This window comes from Ranitomeya imitator, chromosome 5 (assembly GCF_032444005.1).
Source record: "Ranitomeya imitator isolate aRanImi1 chromosome 5, aRanImi1.pri, whole genome shotgun sequence".
NCBI classification, from domain to species: Eukaryota; Metazoa; Chordata; class Amphibia; order Anura; family Dendrobatidae; genus Ranitomeya; species Ranitomeya imitator.
Window position 1 is genome coordinate 367993861 of NC_091286.1, and position 22035 is coordinate 368015895.

A 22035-nucleotide genomic window follows, 5' to 3' on the forward strand; every position below is an offset into this window, starting at 1 on the left:
ATACCCTTTTTTTGCGCTGTGATGTCCCAATGCTATCTGTGCTAAAGGAAATCTGGCAGCAGGATTTTGCTAGATAATTTGACAGCACAATAATATAGAAGCAGAGACCATGATTCCAACCATATGTCACTTACTGGCCTCTTTTGCTGTTTCAGTACAATCAGCATTTTATCAGCAGGAGATAATCACTTATGCACAACTGGCCTCTTGCATTCTAGTCCAACCCCACCCTCACCACTGATTAGCAGCTCTCTGTAACTATACAATGTATCCAAGAGTGTTGTGGGCAAGGTTATACACAGCTCAACAACTGGGCTCAGCTAGATCTGCAACAGACAAAACCGTAGGTCTATCATTGTTGCTTCTCCAGTAAACTAAGTAATACATAGGTGCAATCAGTGTCTAAGCCCCTTCGTCAAGCTGCTGTCAGATTACATAGAAAAAACCTGCTGAGTTTCCCTTCAAAGTAAAACTGGCTACAATTGTAGCAAGTTCAGAATTTTTCTAAAAGTAAAGCTCATTGTTAGAAATACACTTTAAAAGGTGGAAACTTGATTTTAATGGATTAAATGCACAAATACATATTGTATAGGACAAGCAGAAAAAAATATCTCCAATCAAATCTCTTAGATAAAAATGACTCACTAGTTTCAATAAACAGCAAGCAAATCATGTGAAGAGAATAATCTTGAAACATAACTTTTACTAAGAACTATTACAAGTTCTGAGCCACCACTAAGATGTGCAGTAAAACTGTCAAATGTAACACTAGTTTCAGTCAACAGTAATAGCAGATGAATGAACTTTAAAGGGAACCTGTCACCTGAATTTGGCGGGATCGGTTTTTGGTCATATGGGCGGAGTTTTGGGGTGTTTGATTCACCCTTTCCTTACCCGCTGGCTGCATGCTGGCCACAATATTGGATTGAAGTTCATTCTATGTCCTCCGTAGTACACGCCTGTTCAAGGCAATCTTGCCTTGCGCAGGCGTGCACTACGGAGGACAGAGAATGAACTTCAATCCAATATTGCGGCCAGCATGCAGCCAGCGGGTAAGGAAAGAGTGAATCAAACACCCGAAATCTCCACCCATATAACCGAAAACCGGTCCCGCCAAATTCAGGTGACAGGTTCCCTTTAATTTGGGGTTGTTGAGTGAGGTCAGAGTCACACCAAAGTATGGCATCTGATGCGAGAGCATCGGGGGAGAAATGCTCATGACCCTCAGCTACTGCTCTGCTGTGAGTGGGATCTGAGTGTCATGATATAGAGCTTCGATCCTCTCGCATGACTGGATCGGAGCACAGATGTGGAGGAGACAGAGAAAGTAATTTCTCCATCTCCTCTGTTGCCAGCATCTGCGAGAATTGCACTGCACTCGAGTGATATCCAAATGCAATGCAATGAACCCATAGACTTGTATAGTTGTGAGTGAGACGAGTATTGCTGCCAATTGGAGCATGCTGCTGAATCGGCATGTGAAAATAATTACAGATCTGAGCTGCCCCATAGAGTAGCACTGGACCGAGTGCTATAGGATGTTTCATTGCATAGCACTCGGCTGTGTTATATGGTAGTGTGACTCTGGCCTAATGCTGAGAGTGGCCAGACTCCAATTAGTTTAATCGCGTACAAGAAACCAACTCCTTGATATATACAGATCCCTCCTAAATTCTAAATAATCCATCAATATCTGTTTGCCTCCCTCATAGTGCTCATTGAGATACGCAGTACAGTGGTCAGAACTTAAACTGCAGGAAGTCTTGGGAGTGTAAGTAATATACTGAAATATGTAATGTACACACGTTCTCCCAAACCCCCAGATATTCCAGTTTTTAAATAATAAAATGAACAAATCAGAATTACAAGACAATTGTACATATTGGTTTTAAAGATGAATCTGTGCAGAATTAAATAATTTTTCCCAAATAATTTTAATCAGTGCATGTTGCATCATTGCCAAATTTTGCTAATTGCTAAAATGATAAAATAATTTTGTGGTGATTTAACATGAACTATCTTGGTGTTAAAGATACCAGTATCCTTCACCTTCTTAGTATCGATATTTATGTGTAATGTAGAAACACATAAGGACTTACCTCGGGACCTTCTGTGACTGATCCAGGCAACCCTGGCTCCCCAGTAGACCCCTGTACACCTGGTAGACCTCTTTCTCCCTATTAAATTAATACTGAATATGTTAAATGGAAAGAGACTTATATTTAAAAAACAATAGTCAATAGTATATGTATATCATGTTTATGTGGCTATGAAAACTTTCATACATGTATCTTTTTCTGTTCAAACTCAATTGACACAATTCTTTATAGACATTACTGAGTAAAAGCCTCATAACCATACTTTAGTTTCATTAGAGGGATCCAGGGTTGCAGAGCGGCGTTGGAAGAAAACACATTCGCAACATTCAAACAGGCAACACTCACATTCAAATCTGCCCTCACCTCTGCTAAACAGACCTACTTTACATCCATCGTATCTTCCTTATCCCACAAGCCCAAACAGTTATTCAAAATTTTGAACTCCCTCCTCTGCCCCCCACTGCCCCCTCCAACTTCACTCATCTCTGCTGAGGACTCTGTCACACACTTTAAAAATGAGATCGAGCAAACAAGGCAAGTCTTCATTGTTCAACCACCACAACCCCTTTGTATACCAAACCAGTGCCCAAACCCCATGACCTGCCTATCCAACATCACTGAAGGGGAGCTTAATTGTCTCCTCTTCAAATGGCACCGCACCACCTGTGCACTTGACCCCATCCAATCCCACCTCCTCCCCAACCTCATCACCACTCTTATCCCATCCATAACCCACCTCTTCACCCTATCACTAACTTCTGGTACCTTTCCTTCTGCTTTCAAACTTGCCACAATCACGCCTATCCTTAAAAAGCCAACCCTGGATCCAACTGCTTTGTCCAGCTATCGCCCAATATCGCTGCTCCCAGTCGCTTCCAAACTCATGGAGCAGCACGGCCACGCTGAACTTTCCTCCCACCTCTCATCTAACTTGACCTTTGACACACTACAATCTGGTTTCCACTCCCATCACTCAACTGAGACAGCCCTGACCAAAATTACTAATGACCTACTTACAGCCAAAGCTAAGCGACAATATTCTATACTCCTCCTTCTAGACCTGTCCTCTGCTTTTGACACAGTTGACCACTACCTCCTACTACAGATCCTCTCCTCCTTTGGCATCAAAGACCTTGCCCTATACTGGATCTCCTCATACCTTTTCAACCGCACATTCAGTGTCTCCCACTCCCACACAACCTCCTCATCCCACCCTCTACCTATTGGAATCCCCCAAGGCTCTGCTCTAAGACCCTTACTCTTCTCAATCTATATACTTTGCCTGGAACAACTGATAAAGTTCCATGGATTCCAGTACCACCTTTATGCTGATGACACTCAGATCTACCTCTCTGGCTCAGACGTCACCTCTCTGCTGTCCAGAATCCCGGCATGTCTATCAGCCATATTTTCCTTCATGTCCTCTCGCTTCCTCAAACTCAATGTGGACAATATGAACTCATCATCTTTCCTCCATCTCAGAGATCTTCCTTACCTGACCTGTCTATCGCAATTAACAACATCACTCTTTCCCCCGTACCGGAAGTCCACTGCCTCTGAGTAACCCTTGACTCTGCCCTGTCCTTCAAACAGCACATCCAAGCTCTTTCCACCTCCTGTCGCCTTCAGCTCAAAAATATCTCCACAATCCGTCCTTTCCTCAACCTTCAATCTACTAAAATGCTTGGCACGCACTCATCATCTCCCGCCTCGACTACTGCAACATCCTTTTCTGTGGCCTCCCTGCTAACACCCTTGCATCTCTCCAGTCCATCCTTAACTCTGCTGCCCGACTAATTCATATTTCTCCTCGCTACTCCTCCGCTTCCCACCTCTGCAAATCTCTTCACTGGCTCTCATTCCCTCAGCGTATCCAGTTCAAATTTACTAATACTGACCCACAAGGCCATCCATAACCTGTCTCCTCCATATATCTCTTAACTAATTTCAAAATATTTTCCCTCACATAATCTCCGGTCCACCAAAGACATCCTTCTCTCCTCCACACTTATTCGCTCCTCACCCAACCGCCTACAAGACTTCTCCCGAAGATACCAATCCTGTGGAATTCTTTGCCCCAGCAAGTCCGATTATCAACCACATTTGGATCCTTCAGACAGAACTTGAAAACCCACCTCTTCAGGAAAGCTTACAGTCTGCACTGACCCCGCTGCCTCCTCACGACTACCGGAGCTACCACCTCACCAACACCAGAGCTGCTGCAACCCTCAACCTATTGTCTCCTTCCCCACCATACTGTAGAATGTAAGCTCGCAAGGGCAGGGTCCTGTCACGGGGAGCCTAGGTCTAGGTAGGCAAAGGTAATAACCCGGGCCCCTGCGATATCCCTCAGACTAGGGAAACCCTGTCTGTCCCTCTCCCAGAGATTACACTGATGGTGTGCTTGTCTGGGCCACCAGGCCTGACCCTGAAATCCTGTTTCAGTACTAATCTGAAACCTCCACCCAGTGATAATTCCTCACACCAACCCCTACAGAAAGCACAGACAGGGGAAACCAAAAACGCACCACACCGCAAACACACTCAGGAAAACACTATAATGTGCACAGGGCAAAACAAAACACAAATAGGAAGGAAAAATATGACAAAGGATCATACACCACCAGATATGATATTTCCACTCCAAGACCACCACTCCGAACCGAGATCACCAGGTACAAGACACAAGCTATAATCGGTGACGCCCAAAGTTCAGAAGATCTATTTAAAGGCCGTGGGCGTGACCCAGCCTCCAATCCGAGTACCAGCTAGATTAACCCCGGACAACCTAGATAAAATCTAGCCGGCGCCACTGAGCGCATAGTGGACAAATGCAGAATTACCGCTGTCTGTCGGACGCCCTAGTGTGAATAGCATCCGACATGACAGGTCCTCGCACCTCTGTATCAGTCTAATTGTTAGTTTGCTTACTGTAAGTGATATCTGTAACTTGTATGTAACCCCTTCTCATGTACAGCACCATGGAATCAATGGTGCTATATAAATAAATAATAATAATTAAAGGGATTGTCCCACAATGACAGCACCAACTTTTTAATTTTCACCTATCCACAATATTAATGTTTAAAGAAGCACTCCCACCAAAGTTTTTTCTTCTTAATATATTGCAATCATCGTATTATATAGCACTGTGTACTTACAATTGCTCATTTTGCCTTTCTACCTGACTAATTCTTCTCTTTTCTCTACTTTATGTAGAAACAGGAAGTCTCTTGTCCTTGCATTTATTATTTCCATTTTCAACACATGACCCAGATGCTCCTCCAGTTGCCAGGAAATTTTGCAGTGAATCATGACTTGTGCAGACAAAATTGGCCTCTTGTTTCTACATAGAGTTTAGAAGGATTCAGCCAGTCAGTTTTTACTCAGGTGATGGCACAGTCCTTATGGAAAAGAGAAGAATTAGCTGGGTAAAAGGGAAAAATGATCAATTGTAATTAAACAGCGCAATATAATATGATGAATGCCATCTATTAGGAAGATAAAAAATTTGATGGGAGTGCTTCTTGAAATTCTGATGGCTTGGGGTCTCACTGCTGGGACCACCACTAATTCCAGGAACATAGTTATGGTGCCAAAATTTGAATGAATGCAGTATAGGATGAGCAATCCTGCCATTCATGAGTCCCTCAAAATCTCAATGAAACCTTGAGCGAGAGGCAGCAGTTGCATTCCCTTTTTGCCTCCATCTTCATTTGTAAACATTTATAGAATCCTGAATACAGGAGGGTGAGAGAACATTACGCAGTACTAGAAGATAAGCGGCAAACCACTCCCCGTAATAAGATATACTACAAAGTTTCATGAATTCATGTACTATATACTGATACAAAACAAAAAACTAACCACAGTTACACTTTCAATAATTAAGAGCCTGTCCTCTCATATTTGCAATTAGAAGCTATAAAACTAAATTTACTACAAAATTAACTATGATTGACACCAACCTTGGGGCCCCGTGGACCAGGTGCACCAGACATCCCATCTGGTCCCTAATAATAATTAAAAGGGAAAAAAATATTCTTATGAAGTTTTAGAATATATTAGCTTTATTTTTAAAGGGAATTTCTTTTAGCCACCTGGGGGGAGAAGCAAGCAAAGACCCTGATTCTAGCAATGTGTCAGTAGGCTGCTTGCTGATGTTTTCATAAAATCACTATTTTATCAGAAGGAGATTATCACTAGTGGATGATTTGACCTGCTGCAATGTAGTCCAGCTACAACCAAACTAATGGTTGGCAGCTTTCTTCTTATGCACATTGTACAAAGAAAGCTGCCAATCAGTGGTGCGTAGGGCTCTACAGACTTCATGGAAAAATAAGTATGCAAATGCATTGTGATCACCAGTAAAAATAAGTAATTATTAAAAATAACATCAAAGGGACACACAAAGACACAAACAATATAAAAACATTTAAAAGGTCAATAAGCTATGCATACACAAATTAATTGTGCCTGAAATAAGACTAACATGCATCCTCATCTGCCTAAACTATCAATTCACAGGAAGCCTAACAACCCATGAAGATAAAAGCTTTTAAAAGCTATACTGAGGGCTATACAAAGCTCAACATACAGAAAATTGGTAGATCTGCAGCAGATTAAACACTCAATTTATTAAAAAATACAGCACACAGCCAGTAAGTTACACATCACTGGAATAAGGGTTTTTACTCCTAAATTGTGCTACTCTCAGATTGTGTAGCAATAACCTGATGACACATTCCCTTTAAGAATATTGCAAAGATGATAGCGCTATGTTGTTAGTTTATATCAATGATTTTTACCATTATGAAACATTTCACAGTCAGAAAGAAGCTCAATTCGCTTATCTAAGACATTTAATTGGATCTTCCAAAATTCTCAGATATTTAATAATGACACAAGACTTGAACAAACATTTAAGACTGAAGCTTTTATATTTGGAGTCAAACATTTTATGCATATATAAATAGATATAGATCTAAAGAAAAGAATCATAGGATCAAAAATTTGAGACTGAAAAAAGACTGTTGGAGAGCTATGACCAAACTACATCTATCTATCTATCTATCTATCTATCTATCTATCTATCTATCTATAGATCTATCTATCTATCTATCTATCTATCTCATATCTATCTATCTATCATCTATCTATCTATCTATCTATCTATCTATCTATCTATCTATCTATCTATCTATCTATCTATCTATCATCTATCTAATATCTATCTATCATCTATCTATCTATCTATCCCATATCTATCTATCTATCTATCTATCTATCTATCTCATATCTATCTATCATCTATCCCATATCTATCTATCTATCTATCTATCTATCTATCTATCTATCTATCTATCTATCTATCTCATATCTATCTATCATCTATCTAATATCTATCTATCTATCTATCTATCTATCTATCTATCATCTATCTAATATCTATCTATCATCTATCTATCTATCTATCTATCTATCTATCTATCTATCTATCCCATATCTATCTATCTATCTATCTATCTATCTATCTATCTATCTATCTATCTATCTCATATCTATCTATCATCTATCTAATATCAATCTATCTATCTATCTATCTATCTATCGATCTATCTATCTATCCCATATCTATCTCTCTGTCTATTTATCTCTTTATCTATAGATCTATCTATCTATCTATCTATCTCATATCTATCCATCATCTAATATATATCTATCTATAGATCTTTCTATCTATCTATCTATCTATCTATCTATCTATCTATCTATCTATCTATCTATCTATCTATCTATCTATCCCATATATATCTCTCTATCTATTTATCTCTCTATCTATAGATCTATCTATCAATCCCATATCTATCTATATATCTATCTATCTATCTATAGATCTATCTATCAATCCCATATCTATCTATCTATCTATCTATAGATCTATCTATCTATCCTATATCTATATCTATATCTATCTATATATCTATCCCATATCTATCTATCTCTCTATGTATGTATCCATCCATCCACACAGTGCAAACACACACACATAAAGATATAAAAGTATATACAGTACAGAGCAAAAGTTTGGACACACCTTCTCATTTAAAGATTTTTCTGTATTTTCATGACTATGAAAATTGTACATTCACACTGAAGGCATCAAAACTATGAATTAACACATGTGGAATTATATACGTAACAAAAAAGTGTGAAACAATTGAAAATATGTCTTATATTCTAGGTTCTTCAAAGTAACCACCTTTTGCTTTGATGACTGCTTTGCACACTCTTGGCATTCTCTTGATGAGCATCAAGTGGTAGTCACCGGGAATGGTCTTCCAACAATCTTGAAGGAGTTTCCAGAGATGCTTAGCACTTGTTGGCCCTTTTGCCTTCACTCTGTGGTCCAGCTCACCCCAAAGCATCTCGATTGGGTTCAGGTTTGGTGACTGTTGAGGCCAGGTCATCTGGCGTAGCACCCCATCACTCTCCTTCTTGGTCAAATAGTCCTTACACAGCCTGGAGGTGTGTTTGGGGTCATTGTCCTGTTGAAAAATAAATGATGGTCCAACTAAATGCAAACTGGATGGAATAGCATGCCCCTGCAAGATGCTGTGGTAGCCATGCTGGTCCAGTATGCCTTCAATTTTGAATAAATCCCCAACAGTGTCACCAGCAAAGCACCCCCACATCATCACACCTCCTCCTCCATGCTTCACAGAGGGAACCAGACATGTAGAGTCCATCCGTTCACCTTTTGTGCATCACACAAAGACACGGTGGTTGGAACTAAAGATCTCAAATTTGGACTCATCAGACCAAAGCACAGATTTCCACTGGTCTAATGTCCATTCCTTGTGTTCTTTAGCCCAAACAAGTCTCTTCTGCTTGTTGCCTGTCCTTAGCAGTGGTTTCCTAGCAGCTATTTTACCATGAAGGCCTGCTGTACAAAGTCTCCTCTTAAGAGTTGTTGTAGAGGTTTGTGTGCTGCTAGAACTCTGTGTGACATTGACCTGGTCTCTAATCTGAGCTGCTGTTTAACCTGCGATTTCTGAGGCTGGTGACTCAGATAAACTTATCCTCAGAAGCAGAGGTGACTCTTGGTCTTCCTTTCCTGGGGCGGTCCTCATGTGAGCCAGTTTCTTTGTAGCGCTTGATGGTTTTTGCCACTGCACTTGGGGACACTTGCAAAGTTTTCCCAATTTTTCAGACTGACTGACCTTCATTTCTTAAAGTAATGATGGCCACTCGTTTTTCTTTACTTAGCTGCTTTTTTCTTGCCATAATACAAATTCTAGCAGTCTATTCAGTAGGACTATCAGCTGTGTATCCATCAGACTTCTGCACAACACAATTGATCGTCCCAACCCGATTTATAACGCCAGAAATCCCACTTGTTAAACCTGACAGGGCACACCTGTGAAGTGAAAACCATTCCCAGTGCCTACCTCTTGAAGCACATAAAGAGAATGCCAAGAGTGTGCAAAGCAGTCATCAAAGCAAAAGGTGGCTACTTTGAAGAACCTAGAATATAAGACATAATTTTAGTTGTTTCACACTTTTTAAGTATATAATTCCACATGTGTTAATTCATAGTTTTGATATATATATAAACAGTATACACAGCGTATAATTGAATTAGTTGCTGGAATAGAATAATAAAGCATAAATAAATTCTTACTGGTTCTCCAGGTAATCCAAATCCTGCTGGTCCAGGTTCTCCTTTGGAACCCGGAGGACCTGGAGATCCAATGGGACCCCCTGAATCCCCCTTTGAAATAGATAATAAGCATTTTAACATGTTCTTAAAGTATGGAAACACAGACTGTTAAACAGAATCCACATATCATTGCTTTCTATCATTTCTGCTAGAAGTTGTAATTATTTTGTACCATTTTGTTGAGGTGTAATATTGTGATTAAATATTGATATAACTAGTACATAAAATGGTCATATAATCAGAATACTACTGAAAAAATAAAAATATTTTGCATAAACTTCATTACATTGCAAGAGACAACTTTGCTAATGAGAAAATCAAAGAAGTTATAGTAATAAAACAAGTGGGAGTTATAAATCATTAAAATGTGAAATAAATATTTCTTAGCAACTATTACTAAGTTAATTTTTTAGTTATCACATCTTAGTCTTACAGCTCAAGGTAACTATTCTTACATCTTATTTTATAATATCTTTGTATTAAATATAACAATGAATCAGTAAGTAAGGAAACACAATCTGAAACGATTCACTAAATGCACAAGTAATTTAAAATTTTCCTTCGGCATACTTTTTAAAGGAGTTGTCCAGTTAAAACAAACATCAGTGGTGATAATAACTTGTTAATCGTGGGGGTTGATCCTCTAGAACGTGCACCGATCAGCAGAATGGGGAATTATATAATTTGTTAGAAAGGCAGCAGTAGTGTGCATGCTCAGCTTGCACTCCATTCATTCTCTTTGGAGATGAAAAGCATTGAGCTTGGCTTTTTCCAGCAGCCCCATAGAATTAATAGAGTGAGGAATGTGGATAAATGTTGCTATTCTGAGAAAAACCATTGCTGAGATACCCATCAATTAGCAAGTTATCACCTATCCCTTTGATAGTTGATAACTTATTTTAACCCCTTTCGAACGTCAGACGGGATAGTATATCTGACATCAGAAGCCCCACTTTGAGGTGGGCTCCGGCGGTGAGCCCATCTCAAAGCCGGGACATGTCAGCTGTTTTCAACAGCTGGCATGTGCCCGCAATAGGCGAGGGTGGAAACACGATCCGCCCATGCCTATTAACTAGTTAAATGCCGCTGTCAAACTCTGACAGCGGCATTTAACTTGTTCTTCCGGGCATCGGGCCGGAAATACACGCACCGCTGACCCCTATCGTGTGATCGGTGGTCAGCAGTGCATCGGCATGACAACTAGAGGTCTCCTTGAGACCTTTATGGTTGTTGATGCCGGATTGCTATGAGCGCCACCCTGTGGTTGGCGCTCATAGCAATGCAGTAATTCTTCTACATAGAGGCGATCTGAGCATCACCCACTCAGAGCCGACCAAGTTATTGCAGCATCTAGCCTCCCATGGAGGCTATTGAAGCATGCCAAAAGTATAAAAAAGTGATAAAAAATAAAAAAAACACAAAAGTTCAAATCACCCCTCTTTCGCCCCATTCAAAATAAAACAATAAAAAAAAAATCAAACCTACACATATTTGGCATTGCCGCATTCAGAATCACCCGATCTATCAATAAAAAAAGGATTATCTGATTGCTAAATGGCCGCGACATGCATTAAAATGCAATAACGGGCAATCAAAAGATCATATCTGCACAAAAATTGTATCATTAAAAATGTCAGCTTGGCACACAAAAAATAAGCCCCAACCAACCAGAGATCACAAAAAATGGAGACGCTACGGGTCTCGGAAAATGGCGCAATTTTGTTTTTTTTTGTTTTTTTGCAAACTTTGGAACTTTTTTCACCACTTAGATGAAAAAAAAAAACCCAGACATGTTTGGTGTCAATGAACTCATATTTACCTGGAGAATCATAATGTCAGGTCAGTTTTAGCATTTAGTGAACCTAGCAAAAAAAGCCAAACAAAAAACAAGTGTGGGATTGCACTTTTTTGCAATTTCACTACACTTGGAATTTTTTTCCTGTTTTCGAGTACACAACATGGTAAAATCAATATTGTCATTCAAAAATACAACTAGTTCTGCAAAAAATAAGCCCTCACATGTTCACATTGACGGAAAAATAAAAAAGTTATGGCTCTGGGAAGGAGGGGAGTGAAAAAAGAAAAAAGCTCTGGTCATGAAGGGGTTAACTACATTGCAACTTTAAAGCTAAATAAAAAGAATAAGTAAAAAAAAACATACCTTTTCTCCTTTGGTGCCTGGTTTTCCTGGTATTCCGTGTTCTCCAGGTAATCCCTGTTATAATAGTAAAATTTTGGAATTTTTCCTATCTCTAAGTTTACAAATTCGTGAACACACTTGAAAATACAGCACAGGATTATAATATAAATTAATCTACATTACATTTTAAATAGATGAAGTCCCTTAATCACCTTATTTTTAAATCCAATTAAACCATAGGCTGGAGAAAACCACTTAACTCCCACCTTTCAATTATTATGTTTCTTGTATTTAAAAAGAAATTCTGAAATATTTTGGCTTCCTTCACATGTTCGTGTTTGCAGTTCATGCGGCATTCACATGTGCCCATTATAATCTATGGTACTATTCACATGTCTGCGTTTTTACATGGGCCATATGTCAATGTGAAACACACGGGGACATGTTCATTTTTTTCCGACAGCATGAATGACAAGAACCAATACAAGTCTATGGATCCGTGAAAAATACGTACAGCGCACGGATGTCATCCATGTACCATCTGTGTGCTGTACGTGTTTAACATTGCAAAGTATAGGAAAAGCTTTGTATTTTAATTATTTCCTTATCTATACCAGAAAAACACAGATGTACACTGATAACACACTGATTCAAAACACTGATGACACCTGCACTGTACTGTTTTTTCCTGTAGAGGTTATATACAGTTGTGTAAAGGGGGCCTTAGGCCATTCTGAGTCCCTGGAAGAGTGGTGCACAACTTTTTTTTAGTCTGTGGGCCACATTGTCATATTTTTCTACTTTTAGGAGGTTACAATAAAACTCAAGTTGCTTGGTGTCATAATAATATGGCATTGGTACTCAAGTCGTTGCTAAATAATGAAATTCTCATATATACTCATGTGTAAAATTGTACATTATTCCCTTTCTGCTGCTGCTCAAGTCATATTCTATTAAATGGTATGTAGTATGCACAACAGTCACAAATAAGATACATACCGTTCTTCGCTAAGGAAGGGGGGCCTGTAACTATTCCTGTCTGGGGGTTCTCTTTAAGGTAGAGAGGCAAGAGTATCTGCCCTTAATATGCTCCTGATGAACCCTGATCTGTCCCCTCCCCTTATACAAAAGCACTAACCAACAATAGGGAGGAGGATAGGGACAGGGAGGAATAAACTAAATGGGAACAGGAAGCAGAAAATAAACACACATACTACAGTAAACCGCAGAACACTACTACAACAACTCTACTCCAACCACTTAGCTTTAGCACACAGCACAGGAAGATGAAACTTTCACCAGCAGGGATAAGGCGGTCTGACCAGATTTTAAAGGAAGAGGTAATGACCAGATAAGAAGCAGCTGAAATGGATCTGCATACTTCTGACAGCATAGAAAGGGATGTTAACTTCTTCAGCACCAGAAGAAACAAAATCTATTTAATATGGGACACAAATCACACCATCTCTAACGAAGATCTGCGATTTATTACCTGATGTGACTGTCTAACTCCAAGTCTTCCAGGGGGATATGACACCCTCATGACACACATGTAGCAGCCTCAGCGCTCCTATATCAGACATCTACAACACAAACAGTACTCACATATTAGACACACGTGGCACACACATACCACTCACCCTAAAAACAGCACATACACACCCACGCAAGTTTTCCTACTACACCTTCAAACTTCAGACACATGCATCTCACACACTGCTGACATATCAGACACATGCAGCACACACACCACTTACATACAGTGGGGGAAATAAATATTTGATCCCTTGCTGATTTTGTAAGTTTGTCCACTGACAAAGACATGAACAGTCTTTAATTTTAAGGGAAGGTTAATTTTAACATTGAGAGATAAAATATCAAAAATAAAAACCAGAAAATCACATTGTATACATTATATAAATTTATTTGCATTTTGCAGTGAGAAATAAGTATTTGATCCCCTACCAACCAGTAAGAGTTCTGTATTTTGTATTTCATCCATTTTTTTACTATTGCATCAACAGCTGTCTCCTCACCCAGCGTCTTACTTATGATTTTGTAGCCCATTCCAGCTTTGTGCAAGTCTATGATCTTGTCCCTATAAACATAAGGATGAATGACCTCGGGGAGATCAAAACAACCAACACCGCGGAGACACCATCACGTGTTTCTCAACGCAGTGATCCAGAACACTGCTCCCATCCCTTATGGGAAATATGCAAATGGTGTCTGCGGGGTTGGATGTTTGATCTCCCCGAGGTCATTCATCCTTATGTTTATAGTCCTTTTACTAGGTACTGCTCCTAATAGCCAGTTTCCTACTCCACACTGATGAGGGGCAAATACCCCAAAACAGCTGTCTGTGGATGGATACCATGTTTTGGCATAGGTGGTTTTCCTTTTTGGATGCTATCCTTCCCGTGGTTGTTCCTTCCCGGTGAAAGACCTGGCTATTTATTGCTTATGATCTTGTCCCTAACATCCTTATTAAGCTCTTTGGTCTTGCCCATGTTGTAGAGGTTAGAGACTGACTAATTAATTGAGTCTGTGGACAGAAGTCTTTTATAAAGGTGACTATGTAAGACAGCTATCTTTAATCCAGGTAACGAGTTGATTAGGAGCGTCTAACTGGCCTGTAGGAGCCAGAACTCTTAATGGTTGGTAGGGGATCAAATACTTATTTCTCACTGCAAACACATTTATATAATTTATACGATGTGATTTTCTGGATTTTATTTTTGATGTTCTATCTCTCAAAGTTAAAATTAATCTACCCTTAAAATTATAGACTGTTCATGTCATGTCATCCCTATTTATTATAATTGCCAGACCTGAAATAACAAGCACTTTTCACCTATTGTGTCCCCCCATTTCCTTGTAGATTGTAAGCTTGCGAGCAGCGACCTCACCCCTAATGTCACTGTTTAAATTGTCTTAACTTGTACTAAATTTATTGTCTGTACATGTCCCCGCTATTGTAAAGTGCTGCGGAATTTGTTGGCGCTAGATAAATAAAAATTATTATTATTATTATTATTATGTCTTTGTCAGTGGGCAAACTCACAAATTCAGAAAGGGATCAAATACTTATTTCCCCCATTGTATTGAACATATACACCACTTACACTACTGACCTGCCTTCTTTTGCAGATTGGGCACATAGATCATCACAGAATCTTCAAGCCCCTATGCCCAGTAAGCCCTTCCCTCACAATCTGTTGGACCACGTCCCTCTCTGGAGCAATGGGAAAGCAACTTTCATTGGGTCCAACATGATATACAGGACATTAGACAAGTAGAGAAGGAACATCACTACTCCTCCACAATGGCAGCAGAGTGTTCCTTCCATTCAGAAGTTGCTGTCACACAGTGCAAGGATGTTACTACATGAGAGAAGCATCTCAGTAACCAATCAGCACTTTGTGTGAATACCAGGGAGAGTGCTCATTGGTTAATGCAGATTCCTGTAACTCCTGTTAAGGAGGAGTCTCTGCCATTGATAGGCGCCAGTCATAACTATTGAGCGCTTTCCTCTGCAGGGAATAAATGTGCTGATTGGTCACTGATCATTACCATCACTGCCAGCCCCGTACATTCCTCAGGCTTTGACACATACACAACTGACCTCATAGGTTTGTGGCATGTGGGTTGTGCACCCCTGCATTACAGGATGGGTTCTTCTTTCAGGGTCCACATTTTTAGCTAAAGTGAAAAGTCCTTACACCAATCCTTATTCTGGAGTACACAAAATTCCTGTGCATTTCATGGATAGTCCATTGATTTCAATATTAAAGTGCAAATTTTGTTTTCTGAGAGAATATTATAGTGAGCACTAGTGAATGCTTCATTTCTCCATTTCTCTTGAGGTTTTACTGCAGGGAAATTTTGTACTGAATTCCGGCCTTCTTTGTGGCAAGATATTGTGTATAGCGATGAGGGGATTGTTTGAAATTCAAATTTTCTGGCATTTCCAAATTTTCCCCAAAAATCAATTGGCAATGAATAAAATTGCCACAAATGGCAATACTGCAACATCTAATTGCCTGAAATACAAATGTTTAACACTCAAAGGTGATGAGTGTATTGAACCTGTTTTGAGTTCTGAAATGCAAACACAGTGAGACAGATATCTTAGTGATCTCAATCTATCAGGCTAGATGTAAACGCATGGGAAGAAATGGAAAAATGCAGTCTATTTAACCACTTTTTGCAGATTCAGATTTTGTAGGCTACTTAAATTGTATAAATGGTCCAAAAATGATCCCTTTTCTGGACAGATACCTGCCTTGTTGGTGTTTATGCACTGATAGTACAAACAGAAGAAGTGTGTAGGAGATGGCAACACACGGGGCAGGCAGATGGAATGGTCGATTAAATTATTAGTATCAACCATTGATAATTGAAAGTCATTACTGATCCATGCCTGATTCATTTTGAAAAATGTAAGGTTTTCCACACTAGCACAGGATAACCCAGTCTGCTTGGGTGTGACAAAGACAGCGGCCACATTGAATCTCCTCAATGCCAGTAAACTGGAGGTCGGACATGATAGTACAATCATAGCAAACCGTGTCCCTTGTCACCACTGGTCCAATATACTGAGCCAGAAATTAATTGGATTGGAGTTCAGAGTATCTGCAAGAAAAAGGACACAGTGCAAATACGACTGAACCTGGCTGTCATATATGTTGTAATTGGTTCTGCTGTTGCCACCTATGCGTGCTGTAGAATAAAAACATTTGAATGACTTAAAAAATCAAAAGAGTTTACATTGACATTTCTCCAGCCTTGGCTGTTTGTAAAATTGTTAATTCTGTGTCAAAATTTTTACTTATGGTGTTCAAAGAAATTTTATTTGATAAATTTAAACAATTTATTATTTTCTGAAAATGTATCCCTTTCTGATCTGCCCCACCTAGAGACTGCACATATGAGGAAGTAAAGACTCCGCAAGGAGCAAAGACTGGTCATCTGGTCGTGCCTGTGGCTGACTACCATTGACTGTGCAAAAGCTTTACTGATTGGGAACACACATTTCTTGGTCATATGCCAATTTCTCCTCCCCAAGTATTTTTTAAACAATTTTAGAAATAAATGAACATTTTGTGAAAGAGAATTGCAGTCATGATCAGGCTCATGGAAGTAAAATAATTTTGGTCTGATAGTTTAAACAATTTATTTGATCCTGAAAATGCTTCCCTTTCCTGATCAGCCCTATACAAGGGCTGCAAACAGGGTTGAGTAAAAACTCTGCAGGGAGTGAACAGTGGTCACCCAATGAAGCATGTGGTTAGCAACCGTCCACTGTACAAAAGCTTCACTGATTAGGGAACAAAAATGTTCCTGGTACTGCGCCAAGTTGATAGAATGTAGACCAGCTCACCTCTATATATGGATGACTTTGACACACCGAAGCACATTGCCACAATAATTTAGAGACAAGCAATGCAGCTTTCATCCCTAATCTTTAAATATAAAATCCATCATTATTGATTCATTTAAAAGCATGGTGATACATTGCAGAGAAACTAATGGATTTTGGAAGTGGTAATGTTCTTAAACTTGGTATATGTGGAAGTTTAAAATAATCTTACTAAATACTTGAAGTTTATATCTCGCCTTCACTTCCACCTATAAAACCATGCTTAGGTAACAGGAGAGCGGAAGGTAAATATTAGTATGTAAATGTAAAAACATGTTAAAAAGCATATGCACAATTCATAATATATGCTGTATATGACTGCAGGATATCTTGAATATCAAAATTTCCAGTTTCATTATAGTGACTGATGTCAGCCACACACAATAACGAGTACCTCCATATTACAATCAGATATAGATCAAGAGGACAAATGGAAGCTTATTAAAAAGGTATAAATACAAACTTTATTAACAACAATACCATATTAAAAATACACAAGCAAACCGTCACCTAATGACAGTGCAATACACACAACAATATGCAAAAGATACCAGACAAATAGGTCCACCGCACACAGATAATATACAAAATTAGAGATATACTCTCATACTTTTTAGGGGTACAGGCATAGAAATGTCCCAGATAAGAGTCCCAACAGTATCAATCCTATTACAGGTAAACCATACGTATGGTCTGTAGGTAGATAATTGACCTAACCAAAAGTTAAGTGCCACATATCAGGCACAAAAAAGGTCAGGTAACACAGGGAAACATGCCTCACCTAGGTGCTGGTAGACCGCTGTACACACCCCTGTGTGAAAGTCCCCCTCTCGGCTTATACTCCAGTCATACCCAGGGGTCGGCAGGGGAGGGGGAGCGGGGGCTGTCTAATAGTACTCACTTACTCCAGGTGCGGTCCATGCAGGTCCCTGGCTTCCCCGGCACCGGCAGCAGCAGCTTCTTCCTGTACTGAGCGGTCACATGGTACCGCTCATTACAGTAATGAATATGCGGCTCCACCTCCCATAGAGGTGGAGCCGCATATTCATTACTGTAATGAGCGGTAACTGTGACCGCTCAGTACAGGATGAAGCTGCGGCATCGGGGAAACCAGGGACCTGCACAGCGCCAGGACCAGGTGAGTATATCAGGGAGGGGAGCGCTGCGCAATAGTCACCTTTCCTCGTTCCGGTGCCACTCTCTCTTCAGCAGTGACGTTCAGGTCAGAGGGCGCGGTGACGTGGTAAGTGCGCACCCTCTGCTGAACGTCAGTGCTGAACATAGAGTGGCGCCAGAATGAGGAGCAGGTGACTACTGAAAGTGTCGGGGGCCTGAGCGACGGAGAGGTGGGTATGGGATTTTTTTTTTATTTATCGCAGCAACAGCAAATGGGGCAAGTGTCTGTATGGAGCATCTATGGGGCCATAGCGTTTGTGCAGCACTATATGGGGCAAGTGTTTTGTATGGAGTATCTATGGGGCCATAATGTTTGTGCAGCACCATATGGGACCATAACGTTTTTGCAGCACTATATGGGGCAAGTGTTTGTATGGAGCATCTATGGGGTGATAACGTTTGTGCAGAACTATATGGGGCCATAACATTTGTGCAGCACTATATGGGGCTATAACATTTGTGCAGCACTATATGGGGCAAGTGTTTGTATGGAGCATCTATGGGGCCATAACGTTTGTGCAGCATTATATGGAGCCATAACATTTGTGCAGTACTATATGGGGCAAGTGTCTGTATGGGGCTATAATTAACGTTTGTGGAGCATTACGGTATATGGGGCAAGTATCTGTATGGAGCATCTTACAGGGCCATAATCAAGGTTTGTGCAGCACTATATGGGGCAAATATCTTTATAGAGCATCTTATGGGGCAATAATTAGCATTTGTGCAGCATTATATGGGGCAAATGTGTCTATGGAGCATCTTATGGGGCCTTTATTAACCTTTATGCAGGATTATATGGGGCATATTTTAATATGGAGCATCTTATGGGGCCATCATAAACTTTATGGAGCATTATATGGGGCTTGTGTTTCAATATAGATATTCAAAAACACTTAACCTACTGATGTCTCAATTAATTTTACTTGTATTGGTATCTATTTTTACTTTTGACATTTACCGGTAGCTGCTGCTATTCCCACCCTAGGCTTATACTCGAGTCATTAAGTTTTCCCAGTTTTTTGTGGTAAAATTAGGGGGGTCGGCTTACACTCGGGTCAGCTTATACTCGAGTATATATGCTATATATACTCGAATATATACAGTATATATAAAATGTGCATGGATAGTAATATTTGTATGTACACACATTGTTATTCGTAATATATAATAACGGCAGTCATTAGTAATTGTGTATGCACGTGAGGACACCGATGGTCTAATATGAGCACCCAACGATCACCATCAGTTGCAAGTTTAGTTATGGCATGGTGGGAGAAAATATTTATATTTACCTCAAACAATGCTCTTATCACCTTGATCTGCTGGTATGGCAGACACATACACAACATTTTCGCGATTTGGTGCAGCAATTTGTATGTCATAGTGGGATTTTTTAAGATTCTTAAATTCTAATGGTTCAAACCTCAAATTTACTCACTTTTCTCATAACAAATCTATTGTTTTCCTGGATGTAGAACTCCCAGGAGTGGAACACTCACTCATTATTATTAAAACATACAGGAAACCAAATACAGGCAATATCATGCTTTTTGCCTGTAGTCATCATTACCTACATACTATCAAATCCATCCTAGTCAGAGAGCTAACTAGGGCTGAATGAAATTGTAGCACTAATGCACTTTTTGTAAAAAAAATATTATACAGTATTCTGGAATAGATTTGAAAAATGGGGTTGTGCAAATCAAATTCCGCACAGAGCTTTTAATATTGCAAATAATATGATGCTCTGATTAAAAGCAACACATCAACTAAGGCCAAAGAAGCAACCAACAAAAAACAACATTGGTCTTATAATATAGTTCATAGTGCAATAACAATGGAAAATAGTCTGCAACTATTCACCCATGTTAATTGATGACCCCCTTCTGAAATGAATACTCAAAGATGACACGCAAATAATATCCAGAAAAAGTACCATCTTTGGGTAACATATAATCACCCAGTAAGTATAATCTCATGAAAAATGCCTCATGCGACATGTTTATATGTCCAGAAAAAATAGGGTTTCTTTGATGCCAAGAGGAAAAATGAATGTCCTGTCAAGGATTTTTTAAATTGCAACTTCGATCATTTTGTATATGTCATTGAGTGTTTGTGGTGAAATATACATATATCTATATGTGTGTAGTGACATATGACTAGGGTTATATGAGCAACTAGCAGTAGCTGAACATCTGTCCTGAAACTGCAGGCCTCACAAAGGTCACAGCATATATATCTTGAGAGGGCAGACTACTGTCTCCACTCTTGCCAGGGGCTCATGCTGGGAATCAAGAAAAAAGGGAAGCTCTTTGATGAGAGATGTCAATTACAGCCTGACACTATCTGTGAGAACTTTTACACAGGGAATCCTAGAGCAAATAATATATTCATTGGGGGGAGCGGCCACAGTCCAATCAAAAAACAAGCAATTATGATATTAACCTGAGGGGCTGGTCTAGAAATATGACCTCAAGAGTAAAGCTATAAATTAGGCCTGTATACATAGAATCGTGTTCACATGTGAGGGCAGCCTGGGAAACTGATGTGTTCCACCAACTCCATATTCACCCCCCTCAGGGAGCAGAAAAGCAGACTACAAAGTTAGCCATATCTGTAAGTTTTCTCCTGTTTATTTTATACTGGTTTGCATACCTGTATGTCTTTTTATTGTCATATTTTTATACCTTTTTCTTACTGGAAGCACTGAACCTTTTTGTATTAAAGCATAAAACTTTAACAAGTTGAACCTTGAATGTTCTAAAAGAATCCATAACCTTAAGCTGTATGATCTGTAGGAGGAAGACAGTATCAGTAATTTCCAGGACTCATCGCCCATGTATGCGGTGAGTGGTGGCAGCATGTATGAGCGGGTGTGTGGCTTGGGTCAGTGTGTGATTTATGCTCCCATTACAGCATAGGTCAGAGGTTGAATACTGGACTGAAAGAGGGGTAATATATTTACCCTTGCAGGCACAACCCCCAAGTCACGTGCTGAGAGCGAGTACGTGATAAATTAGCGGCATCATGGAGAGGGATCCGTGACAGTGTTCATAATGTGATTTGAAATACACGGGTGGCACCACGAGAGGTTTAAAAACTCAGATCGGAGAACATTTAAAAGTCATTTACCAACCAAGTAAAATGCATATTTCCAGCGCTGACAGATATTTTATGAATAAACTTAACAAAAATGTATCAATTTCTCTGGCATTTGCTATAGAACAGGTTCTTTTTTATAATCGGGGTGGTAACAGAGAACAATCTCTATATAACAGAGATGCTTGCTGGATTTTTGCGTTAAATACCAGGGTTCCTCTGGGTTTAAATCTGAAAATATATACTATTTTACATTACTAATATATTCCTAATTATGTTACGTTATCAGTGTCTAGATGTGCATACACATATTCTAATGACTGTCATTAATATACTAGGAATTGCCATGTGTGTACAAATATTACTATCCATG

The 22035-nt window shown here is 39.5% G+C and overlaps 1 protein-coding gene across 1 annotated transcript in view; it reads right to left on the reverse strand.

Annotated features, from left to right (window-relative positions):
- COL19A1 (collagen type XIX alpha 1 chain) overlaps positions 1-22035 on the reverse strand; it is a 1728692-nt gene that overhangs the window by 441428 nt on the left and 1265229 nt on the right. Inside the window, exons 25-28 of the mRNA XM_069726653.1 lie at positions 11984-12037; positions 9784-9873; positions 6068-6112; positions 2100-2177 (exon numbers count right to left, since the gene is read on the reverse strand). Coding sequence (XP_069582754.1) covers positions 2100-2177; positions 6068-6112; positions 9784-9873; positions 11984-12037 — 267 coding nt within the window. The remainder of the gene's footprint in view (positions 1-2099; positions 2178-6067; positions 6113-9783; positions 9874-11983; positions 12038-22035) is intronic.